Genomic DNA, 12,713 nt, shown 5'->3' on the forward strand with positions numbered 1-12,713 from the left:
AAATATATATTTTTAAAAAACAAAACCGTTTTCCTACTCGTATCACAACCACGCATGCGCCAATCCGTGCCTTGTCGCTTGTTCGACGTCATCCAAACGCGCCGCCGAGTCAATGGACTTTTGAAGAGAAAGCTGACCTTCTATTCGGTTCCGTCGCTCGTCCTGAGCCAGACGGGGAGACCTTGAAAGTTCCGTCCCCGTTGTCGGTTCCTCCGCGTGTGTTTTGTCACACACGCATGCAGCCATGTCGGTCGAAATCCCTACTTTGCAGGAGCTGAAGGTGGACGAGGTAAGCGACGGTGTGGAGTGAAATTTAAACGGGTACACGAAGCTAGCATTTTAGCAATGCGGCTAACACCCGACACTAAATGTCCCAAACTTGCTAGAGTCAACAGTACAAAACGGATTTGTCATTGACCTTCGAAATATAGTGACTAAATTATACTGTGCAATCGTTCAAACCGTCTTCCTGCAAATAGAAAATAGCTCTGAAATATGTCATCGCAATCGTGCATTTAAATAAACTTCACTTTTGAAAAAGTATGCATGCTGTAGAATTTATTCTAGCATGGCTCAACTAATGAGACGTTATGCATTTTATTGGAAGTTTGTCTTCTTAACCTTTAAAGCAGTGGAGAGCTTATGTTATTAATTATGGCCAAGGGCTACCAATTTGATATGCAGTTCTAAAATAACCTACATTGACTGTAATTACTGATATTATCATGGTATTACCAGGTTGTGATGATTAGGAGTAAAGTTGAAATAGGTTCAGTCAACCAATAAAACACCTCTGGGCACTGACTGATTAACATGTATACATCATAGGCTAACTTTAAAATAATATTGGAAGAATTGATCACGTATTTAAAAAGACTGATCATGGCGTTGATTTATTGTGCAGGGTAAACATTAAATTTCTGAGAAAATGGCAGTGACCCATCACGGTTGAGCTGTTTTCATAACAGATTTTCGAGCTACTCGTGTGATAGCGGACTACCTGGTACCTTCTCTCACCAAGGTGTTGACCCCTACTTAAAGGTGGAATTTGGTTTGGATCTTACAATTATATCCGGCCCGTGAAATCATTTTATATACATCTACTATAATGGCCCGGCTCTATGAAACACTCCCGCCTCAATCAAGTTACATTATGTCACAAAAGTGAGTACACACCTGACATTTCTACAGATATTTTATTATAATGTTTAATGGAACATCACAAGAAACATCAATTTGATACAAAGGTCATTTCTTACTGGAAAAATATTATCTGGTCTGATGGGACAAAGATTAATTTATTTGGCTCAGATGGTGTGAAGCATGTGTGGCAACAACCAGGTATGAAGTCAACCATGGTGTTGGGAATGTCATGGTTTGGGGCTGGATGAGTGCGACTGGAATTGGGAGGTTGCATTTCATTAAGGGAAACTAAAACTCAAGTATGTGTTGTGGAAAACTGAAGCAGAGAATGATCCCCATCTCCCAGATACTGGGTCACAGGGCAATGTCTGACAATACTCCAAATACACTTCTAAGATGACCAAGGCTTTTCTAAAGGGCTCACGGGTAGAGGGGGTGGACTTGCCAAGCATGTTTCCAGATCTAAACCCAATAGAACATCTTCAAGCGGAAGGTGGAGAAGCACAGGATCTTGAATATCCCCCAGCTCAGTCATGTTGTCATGGAGGAGTGAAAGAGCTTTCCAGTGGCAATTTGTGAGGTTCTGGTTAAATCCATGACCAGGAAGATTAAAGTGGTTCAGCAAAACCATGGTGGCTACGCACATAAGGGTGGACTCACTTCTGTTACCAGGGGTTTAGCTTCTAATGGCTATATTTTGAGTTTATTGAGGGGGGAAATAAGTTTACGCTGCTACATAAGCTTAACACAGACTACCTTCCATTGCGTCAAAGAGATGTTTCTTAAGTGTTGTTCAATTAAACATAACGATGCATTCACTTCAGAAATGTGACGGGTGTACTCACTTTTGTGACATACTGTAGCTGTAGCCTGACAAGCGCAGACAGTTTTAAAATTATTTACTGACAAACAAAACGTCAGCCACTTGAAAAATAAGACCAATAGGTGCATTAATAGGGAGTCTTAAGTGGCGGGAAGAGGAGACAAAATGCCCAGGGAAAAGCTTCTACATTATCTATCATGATGTAATGGAAGGCTAAATGGAAAAGCAGGGTGACGTTAATGTTGCTGTGGATTACACGGATGCTAAACCCTCACAATGGCCGCAAACAGGTTGATTCGTAAAACAGCCTTTCAAAACAGATGGGAGGCTGAATGTGTTTGCTGACATTGCTGGTCATCCCGTGTGTCTTCTTGGTGGAGCTAATAAGGCCGCAATTAAAGAATTTGATGTTTAACGGCACCTTAAGACATAACATCAGGGTAAGCTGAAAAACTTGAATGTGGAGCAGAAGATACAGACAAGTAAACAGTTGAAAAGTTGAAAAAGAATATGAGGATCCAGCATATATTTTGCACCAAAGCAAAAAAAATTATATTTTCATTCTCTTTTTTTAATGGTTTTGACAGGAGATAGTTTTATTGAGAGCAAACTTATTTAATTTTTAACTTTGTTTATTTGGAATAACAATTCTATCTGTTTTAAATCCATATTTATGTTAAAAGCACTAACTTTTGGTTTGAAGCGGAAATTTTATTTACATTTACATTTTTTAATATATATTTTGAGTTTTTATATGTTTGACAGGAGATATATTTATGGAGGGAAAAATATTTTAAGTTATTCAATGTACAAATTTCTTTATTCTGGAATAATATTCTTGTCTTTTTTCAATTCACATTTGTTTTAAAACAAAGTCTAGCTTTAGTGTATTCAATAAATATTTATCCTGGTTTGAGTTTTGGCCCTCTGTGCAATTAAGTTTGACACCCCTGGTTCAGATTGACATTATAGTTACTTAGCTGCATTGTAAAATACTGATCAATCTCAGATTCCTGGCAGTGTTTTCTGGATTTTTTAACCCCCACGCATATTTGGTATGCACGTTATCAATGAATAGGTAGATATGAGCATGTATAACTCAGGCGGACGTTAAATTTATATCACACACCTTTGTATGCGCGACCAGATCACCGTCTCCACAGCGGTGCTAAAGGGGGCCGCGCACCATTATGGTTCCCAATGTGACAAACCCAACAAAGAGTTCATGCTCTGTCGCTGGGAAGAAAAGGACCCTCGCAAATGTCTCCAAGAAGGGCGGAAAGTCAACGAATGTGCGCTCAACTTTTTCAGGTACGTTTTGCACGACAGCGTTGGCGTCCCAATCTGATAATGATATTTGTCTTGTATGCAGAAACAAAAAGATATGATATATTGATCTCTGTCAAAACCCTCTTATACTTTTACCCAAATCTCCGTATTTTTCTCCTAGTCTTGTATCAAGTATCGTCTGGCTTCCCATTTGTTTTTTTAATACATATTAGGGATGAATTCTAAATGTAGTGAAGCTAGAGCTCTTGTTGGTGATAGAAATGAGTGGAGAGATGTTGTGAAAGGATAGTGGGATGTTGGACGTGTTCTAAGGCAGCGTTTTTCAACCTTTTTTGAGCCAGGGTATGTTTTTTACATTAGAAAACATTTGCGGCAAACCACTAACCAAAAATGTTATAAAATTACACTGAACAATATGTTTGATTACCATATAATTGTAAATACCCCCAGTTTTTACAGCACTTGACAATGACATATTTGCAGAAAATGATTCATAAATGTTTTATAAAATTGTAATTTTTAAAAAGTGACATTGGATAATTTCTCACGGCAAACCTGACGATCTCTCACGGCACACTAGTGTGTCGTGGCACAGTGGTTGAAAATCACTGTTCTAAGGGACGGGCAGGGCACCTGTATGATGCGGCAGGGGTAAACCAGTGAAAGCTATTGGGCCCTTCTATTGAACAGAAGAGTGGGTGTTTGGGCATTTGGGTTGGCTGTGGTCAATTTTTTTGTGTTTTTGCTACTTTTTTCCTTTTTTCTTTTCTTTGTTTTTGTGTATGTGTTTGTCTTGCTGTCGGTCGCCCCTGTCGGGTGTTATGACCAGGGTAGATAGATAGATGGATGGATGAGGATTAATTATTAAGGTTCCTAATTTAATTTTGTAGCATCAGGTTTTGCTTGATCCAAATGTTAGGAATATGCATTTTTTTCTTTTAAATAATTTTTTCGTTTGAATGTAATCACTTAAAATAGTCCCCGTTAACAAATAAATGGTGTATTTCACCCTTTTTAACTAATTAAATTATGTATCATTCCGATTTTATGAGGGAAAAAAACAGGACTCACTATTTAACTCTACAGTGTTTCTCTATAAATTATTTGCTCTCTTGCTTCCCTGCTTTCCACTAACTCACTTGCTTGGCTGGCAAATAAATTGCCTCAAAAATGTTTTGCTTGTTGAGTCTCCTCTCATAAGAGGAGTTTGAATCCCTTCTATTGTTGCAATTCTTATACCTAGAAATGGTCCCAGAAAGTAGTGCTGAAATATTTTTGCTTTTTGAAAAAAGATTCAAATTTGTTAGACGTGTAGCAAGTCTTCTGCAAATCTTCAATCTTTTGTTGGTTTCAATGGCCAAATACACAATCTTAAAAAGTTTGCTTTATTTTGATTGTTGAAGAGATCAATCCAAAGTAGAGTCCTGTTTGTTTAAAAGGTTTTTATTTTCTATTAGTCACCGAGTGTATCACTTCTTTCCGGAACGGACGGAGTGAAAGCCGTCAGTTATTTCCACGTTTTTCATCAGGCAAATCAAAGGCAACTGCGCCGAGTCCTTCACCGAGTACTGGACCTGTCTGGACTACACCGATCTGACGGAGCTGCGCCGCTGCCGTCCGCAACAGAAAGCCTTCGATAGTTGCGTCCTGGACAAACTGGGATGGGAGCGACCTGAACTGGGAGACTTGTCCAAGGTGAGCCCGGTTAACAAGCGCTCCCGTTAAACGCTCGGCATTTGCCTTGATTGGAGGAGCCTCTGATTGCATCTGCCTAGCTGCACTTTTCATAAAATCACACATTTTTGTCCTCTTTGCCACTCTGACTTTCTTTCCTGGGTCAGTCGATGCATTTGTTCGCAACGCTTAAGAAAGCTGAAGTAGAAAATGACAGAAGTCTAACTCGTGATTGCTGTGACTTTCTTGGCTTGCTCAGGAAGTTGTTTCAGTTTACAGAGAAAAAAACAATTCTATATTTATCAGGAATTAGTGGGATTTTTTTCTGTAAAATATTTAGAATGTGGCACCTTCCAATATAACAATTCTCTAAACCAGTGTTTTTCAACTAGTGTACTTGCTGTGGGAAACTGCCCAATTTTTTAAACATTCATCCATACCAGTATGTGGCAGCAGATTACTATTTTTTTGGTGAACACAATGACAGAACTATGAACACAGTGATGTGGTTTCAGTCAGCCCTTTCAGAGTAGACGCATGTCTTATGACCATTCGACTTCTGTAAAATGGTAGATACGAACATTTTTTTGGGATGTTGAAAAATATCCCGACATTGCTTTAAGTTAGTTTTTTGTATCATGTGCACCTTTTTCCGAGTAGGGGACATTACTGTAGTGCGCCCTACTGCCGCTACTGACGTGTGGTAGCGCTGTGAGTGGTCACCCAGCATTCAGAAGAAATCCGGTTCCTCTTCCTAGTTTGTGTGTATACTTACAGTACTGCATCTCTAGCGCGCTAAAAACTTTGACGTTTTTATTGTTTAATATCTCGTGCATTCATTCAATATGGTTGGTGTAAAGTGTAAAGAAGAGGAGAGGTGGTTTTTTTTTTTTTTTAATGAAAGTGAAATAAGAAATATTAATGCGGTTGAGAAACTGGTCGCTTTATACCACGGGGGAGGACCTCTTGAAGCCCATCTTCCAAAAGTAAGTTAAACTAATCTTTATCTTTATAGAGCATATTATTTTATGAAATATTTTTTTTAGTTGTATAAAACAATGCAGGTTACTTATACAAGCCTTAAACACACTTAAATAAACCTTAAACATACAAAATATAGCTATGAAGCAACTTACGTACAAATTCAACTTACGAACGATCGCCTGGAACCTATCTCGTTGTTAAGTAAGGCAGCGTCTGTACACTTAAAAACTTTGGACAGAGACGTTTACTTTGGACCTTAGAAAATTGTCTATTTAATGAGAAGAGAGTGTCTGACAAAAGTTTTTTGCCATGACTAAAAGTTGCGCCAGGTGGTGTGTACGAGGCACCTTTGTAAATATTTTAAACTCGCTAAACACTTGTTTAAAATTGCCCCTTACTTGCGTGGTGCTTTTTTTTTCAATTGTGTGGTTTTTTTGTTTCGACTTTCTCTTCAATTTAATTTCAAACAGCATTAAAATTATTGATTCATCTTTCCTTAGCTGCAGAAACCTTGAAGTAGTTTATAGACTTGGAAGAAACACTCAAATGTGTCTTTGGTGAAGGAGGGCATATCCATATAATCACCGACATGAAAAAGGAATGTTCACCGATTATTTTTTGATTTTCTTTTTTAGGTGACCAAGGTTTCTACCTCGAGGCCCATACCCGAGAACCCGTACTACTCCCGCCCGCGCCCGGAGCCCAACCCGACCATCGAGGGCAAACTGGAGCCCTCCAAATATGGAAGCCGTTTGTTCTTCTGGCCCTGGTGAGGTCAGAATCCCCTTCAAAAACAGCCGAGTGTGCTGACACCAGCACTCTGTCCCCTGTTTGATCCACCGTCGCCGTAAAATATCTTTTCATGGAAGGAAAGCTGCGTGATTCATACGGCTTTCCTGCCCAGGTCTGTAAATGTCACCAAATAAAAAAATGTCAATTTAGAGGAATTTTGATGTGTTTTTGAACTTCTGCGCTGGCTCACGTCACTGCGCTTCGCGCGATCGCCCGCTGTCAGTCTGATAAAGAGCCGGGCTGAAGGTCACGACCAAGGGCGACTACCACACAGCGCCGCTTCTGCTTCCTTCTTTTCTATCGACTCACTTCCTGGCCCCTGACCCCGAGTGCAAAAAAAGAAGCACTTAAGACAGGGGCCTCAAACTGGAAGCTAAGGGGGCCAATTGTGGCCCACGGTATGACCATTTGAGGCTCCCGCCTCAATACAAATGTTTAAAGCAGGGGTCACCAATGTTTGAATCTGCAGGCTAGTTTTTGTTATTGATGATCTTGAAATGCTGCCACTATGGCATACAGTACTAAAATAACATCTTATGTTGTTAATATGTTATTACCAGGTTGTGTCTATTAGAAGTTAAAAAAAGCTCAGTCGACCACTAAATTATTACGCCATTTAGAATTCTGATTTCTTAGAGAATCACAATGACCCATCTGTGGTAAGCCATTTCCAGGACCTGTCCTCTAGCTACTCAGGTCTTCTTAGTCGGCTCCCTGGTGCCTGTGGGTACCACCATTGGAGAGTGGGGAGCCTTGGTTTGAAGGGATAACAAGTATTATTTAATACCTCTTATTTGTAAAAAAAAAATCATAAAAAATATTGATCTAAAAAAAGCATGAATACAATACTTGTAGATTGAGAAGTTTTCTTTTATTTTAAACAACGTGAGCCCGACTTAAAGGGACCTGACATAATTTTCAACCATCTTGCTACCACGGATAACTACAAAAACATTTCTTTCCTTTATTTCCTTTATTTATTTTAATTTTTTTTCACACTTTCTTGTCACTTTTATTTTTCTCCTTTTTCTTTCTATTGTTCCTTTAATTTTTTTCTTCTTCCTTTGCATTTCCTTTTTTATTTTTCCCCTGTCTTCCCCCTTTTTTTCTTGCTTTTTCATTTCTTTTGTTTCTTTTGCTTCATTTTCTCTTTCCTTTTCAGTTTTTTTCTTTATTTTTTTCTATTTTTCTTTAGTCTAATTTTTCTTTTTTTTTCTTTCCTTTTTTTGCCTTCATATTTTATTTTTTTTATTCCCTTTCTTATTTTCCCATTTGCTTCCCTTTTGTGTTTGTAAATGGCCAGGCAAAAAGAGAAAAAAATATTGTGGTTTATTTCATTTGGGTCAGTAGTTTCTTCCTCGTGCATTTTAAAACAAATATTCTGTTAAACTACAATAAGGGTCAGCAACAAGCGACTCTGGAGCAGCATGCGGTTCTTGGGCGCTCCCCGGCCCATGTGCAAAAACGTTTAAAAATGGAAAATGATATGGTTTCTGTAGGACATAAATGGCACAAACATTCTTAATGTTTTCCAAAGAATATAGATATATATAGTATGTGTTGAGTTCCTTTATATAAAAGGCTTATATAAAACCTTTTTGTGGTTTTGTTTGATCACATTTGGCTCTTTCATTATTTTGGGTTGCCAACTCCTGTATAATGTAGTGCATACAGCGACATCTAATGGTCTAACAAATACACACTATCCCTTTCAGGTAAGTGGAGCCAATACAAAATATGGATTCATCTATTACTTGTTTTCTTTTTATATTAATTGTCAATGTTTTTTTTTCATTTTTAGATCTTATTTGAAGTAATTGATAAATCAATCTATTTGAGAACAGTTGAATGTTTTTATCCGAGCTATTTTGGGTGGAAAACGCAATTTGGCCCAGTTTCAACCAGACCCTAGCTCTGGCGGTTCCTAAGTCAGTTGAGTTTGAGAACCCTGACCAAGGAGATGTGCCGAGAACTTGTTTTGTGTCCCGGGCTCACAGGCCCAAAGGCACAACCTCGAAATGAAATGGGGAAAAGAAGCCGATCGAAAGCCTGACCTGAACAACAAATGTGAGCGAAATCTCCCCCGAGCTCCAAGTCATCGTTCCCATTAACTCTTTAACCTCTGCCGTGTTTTTGATTTCTACAGGGAATGATCGCAACCCTCCAATTGGCAGCTGAATACGCAAGGCTCACAGGTGTTTACTTGGAGATGTCTCTGTAATGCAGACTGTTGAAGGCTCTGCAGCAACGCACTCGTAGTCCTTATGACTTCATCGCTGGATCAAAATAAACACATGCATACTCGTTGAAAATTTCCATATCAAGTAGTGCAGGGTTCACTTTTTCAACTGTCGGTGACCTCGGTGGATTTTGAAACAATTTCTGCTTTTGGAAATAGGACTGTGAGACGAAAAGTGAAAGTTTGACGTCTATGACCGTCAATGGCACTAAATGTGCTGAGTAGACTAAATTATCAGTTTATTTGAGATATGTTTGGGTACATCCAAGTGAGCACTGTATTCAGGTGACCTGTACAAGGTGTGGATTCTGGCTAAAGAACTTAGGTGAGGCCCAGTTTACATTTGGGAATATTTGATCAATGTGGAGGAGAAGAAATCAAAGTGTTTTTCCTTTAATCCCTTTTTTTCTGTTAGGGGACAATTTTTTCAGATGTCCACTGTAGAAAGTGTGCTTGTCGCTCTCATGTAAAAGACATTTTTAGTTTAATCTCTTATGTGTAAGTTTGGTATCTAAATTGTCCCTCATTGATTTATTAGAGCTAAAGAACAATCTCTATTTTTTATCTCGAATATAAAATGTATAGATTTTTTTCATATGAAAGGATCTAAAACTAGGGGTGGGGTGCTCCAAGAGTTTCCCGAAGGTAAACAAACTGGCTGCGTGGATCCCACATTGCTCTTCATGTCACCGTCAGTTCAGAGACAAGGTGGAGGACGAAGCTACCATTCAATCAACCCGGATGAAAGACAAAACTTCTTTGGTCATTTGTGGAAAGGAATCACCCAGAAAAAGTGTTGAAAAGTCAGGCTATCATTCATTATGATGTCTGCCTCGCTGATTTCCAACGGATTGGCAAAAGGCGGCAAAAGCAGACGTAATTAGATCAGTTTCTCAAGAAACGTGAGCCAAAAAGGTAAACGTATATTTGGATTATTTCCTTTAACGTTTGTTTCTTTTTACATTATGCCTCAGTTTTATGTTTATTCCACAGTAATCTATGTCTAATTGTTACAGGTTCTTATGGTCTTTTATAATTTATTTAAAAAAAACTACTTTAGCTGTGCTTGGAACAGGTTAGCCCATTTACATTTAAAAGTGTCTCCTTACGAAGATTTCTGGTTACAAAGCTACTTCCAAAACAATTTACATTTGTAAGTAGAGGTACCACTATTTTATTAACAATACTCATATTGTGAACAAAGCAATTTTGAAAAAGAAAATCCCAAAATTCCCTGCGCAACCCATAGTTAGGGCAGACAAGTGGGAGCTCGATGCTGGAGGCATCTGGCTCAAGCTCCCATGTCTTATCTTTTTAATCCACAGTTTAGAACTCTTGGTCCTGCTGCCTGGGGCCGGACCCTCTCTTGCAGCAGGTCAGAAAAGACTGATGGACAACACACACCAAGAAATAGTAAGTTGTCACCATGAGCACCAATGAGAACTTTTGTTATCATAATACTTTTATAATATCGTATGCTGAAAATGTACAGAGATGGCAATGATGCTAACGATGACAGTGAAAATAGTGATGATGATCAAGTGACTGCTTATGTAAATATGTCTAATCATGAGGTGGTTGTTAAATTTAAATACACAAGAGATATAGCTGTAAGACACAATGATTAAGGAAGTCGGGGGGGTAGGATTAAATAAGCATATTCCTTTTCGGACATTTTTCGTTAACATTGTTTATTTGTTTAGTTTACATGTTTTTGTTCTAGTAATGTTCAAAATAAAGTTTTATTCTTTCATTCAACTTAGATGACAAAGAACTTTCCCACTGATTGAATATAACCATTGAATATATTTTATATAAATTATATTCGCATGATGACAGGGGAGGCACAGCCTCCTTTTCAAAATTATTCCCGATTATTTGCTCCCATGTGGGCATTGAGCGTGACTCTTGAAAAAAAAATCCCCTTGACAAGGTGTGGTCTGGATCGACAACGTGCACGGGAAATGTCTGACAGAACCTCTTATGACCCAGGCAGGGAAGATTGAATCCAAAGAGGAAAAGAGGTGTGGATGGAGGGCAGCAAGAACGAGTGGGGGAGGTATAGAGGGCGAAGGCAAGAAAAGTTAGATGTGGCACTGGCAAGCAGTCTTGAGTGCATTACTTAAAAAAAGTAATTGCCGGTAGTTACAATTGTTGATTACTTAATTTAAACAGTAAGTGTGTTACCACCCCAGATTACTGACACCCAAAAGTAGCGCTATACTCTGAAAGGAATTATCTACTACAAATTACATTCACACTGAAGCCGACCCCCATAAAACTGCTTAAAAAGTCACATTGAAAATGGAAATACATCTGTATACTTACCTGTGGAAACGGTGAACCCTTCACATTTCTTGACTTGTGCAACTCGAGAGCTTGCAAAGTAACACAACCGAGACACTCCATATCCATTTGTTGTTTGTCTTTAAGCCTCCTGAAGAATTCCTTCTCAATTTCTGTGTCATGTCCAGGCACGGTGGATTGCCAAGATAATTTATAAATAAAAAGACCAAAATCAGGCACTCCTAACGTTAATTTTGTGCTCCCGTCTGCCCCATTGATATTGTTGTTCCTGTATAAGCCGCGCCCCCTCCCCACGCATTGATGACCATTCGCTACTGATGACACAGCCAAATATGTGCATATAAACTTCGCCCTCTGATTTCAGTATTTTATAGAAATAAATATGGCTTGAATGCGAGTACAGTATAAACGGTAGAGAGAATATCAGTAGGGAGAAATTCAGTGTCCCTCGTACTTATTACTTGAGATAGCACCACAGGTACTGTATTTTGTTCCTTTCTTTAAACACAGAAACCCTCAATGAAAGACTTGATTGTTAGAGTAGGCCTATCAGATATTGGATAGAAGACTTGAGCTAACCGGCTAGGTTGCTGTGACTGTCCTTGCCTGGTGTCTTACTATCTTAAATGTACTCTTGCACACATTATACAGTTTGGACTAGTTACCACCATTGAGTCTCACATAGTCAAGGTCACGTTTATTTGTATAGCCCTTAATCAAAAGGAGTCTCAAAATGCAGACTACAGACTTATTACACCATCCCCTGATCTAAAACCTACACGAGGGCAAGGAAAAACTCAAAAACCTCAACATGAGGAAAATAAAGAAGCCTTGAGAAGGTACCGCACATGAGGTAATCCCCCTTCCAGGATGACCAGGCTGCAATGAATGTTGCATGCACAAACAATAAAATTGAAAAATATGTAAAAAATTATTTAAGTATAATAGAAAATAGAAATAAAATCAAAAGGATAAACAGGTTGCAACGGACTTAGCATTAGCAGACTACATAGATATTGTCAACATGAAACATAGTTCATTCATAGGCTATAGAACATACTCTTAGATTTAAACTGTTCCACTGAGGTTGCAGATCGAATCTCAGACGACAGAATAAGACTAGGAACTATCTTAGACAAGACAGACATCTTCCTCATCATGCTGAAAAAAATGCAACAAAGCTGTGTCTTGAATTATTCTGGCATCCAATAAATAGTTAAAATAGAAGACAGAGTCTCCTGCTTTTTGTTTCTAGTATAGCGAGCGTTTAAGATAAAAGAACCAGGTTGAGTTTCAGGTGAATCTATAGTGATTAGCGTTGTGTTGCTGGTGCATTGAGGGTCTCATGCTGCTTCGAACGCTATAAAGGAACAGTTAAAGAACAGAAAACATTGTGATTTGGTTTTAAGAAGTAGCGAAGTAACGCTCCACATTGTAACATACCTGTCAAGCTCCAGGGTT

General features: G+C 38.7%; 1 protein-coding gene across 1 annotated transcript; it reads left to right on the forward strand.

The window, feature by feature from the left end:
* The first annotated feature begins 89 nt into the window (after window positions 1-89).
* Window positions 90-6,861, forward strand: ndufa8 (NADH:ubiquinone oxidoreductase subunit A8). The gene is made up of 4 exons (XM_088356026.1): window positions 90-289; window positions 3,114-3,277; window positions 4,786-4,951; window positions 6,550-6,861. The coding sequence occupies exons 1-4, from the start codon at window positions 245-247 to the stop codon at window positions 6,685-6,687; spliced, it is 513 nt and encodes a 170-aa protein (XP_088212152.1). The 5' UTR covers window positions 90-244; the 3' UTR covers window positions 6,688-6,861.
* The last annotated feature ends 5,852 nt before the right edge of the window (window positions 6,862-12,713 follow it).

Source organism: Urocampus carinirostris, chromosome 16 (assembly GCF_059441175.1).
Source record: "Urocampus carinirostris isolate Australia breed hairy pipefish chromosome 16, RoL_Ucar_1.0, whole genome shotgun sequence".
Taxonomy (NCBI): domain Eukaryota; kingdom Metazoa; phylum Chordata; class Actinopteri; order Syngnathiformes; family Syngnathidae; genus Urocampus; species Urocampus carinirostris.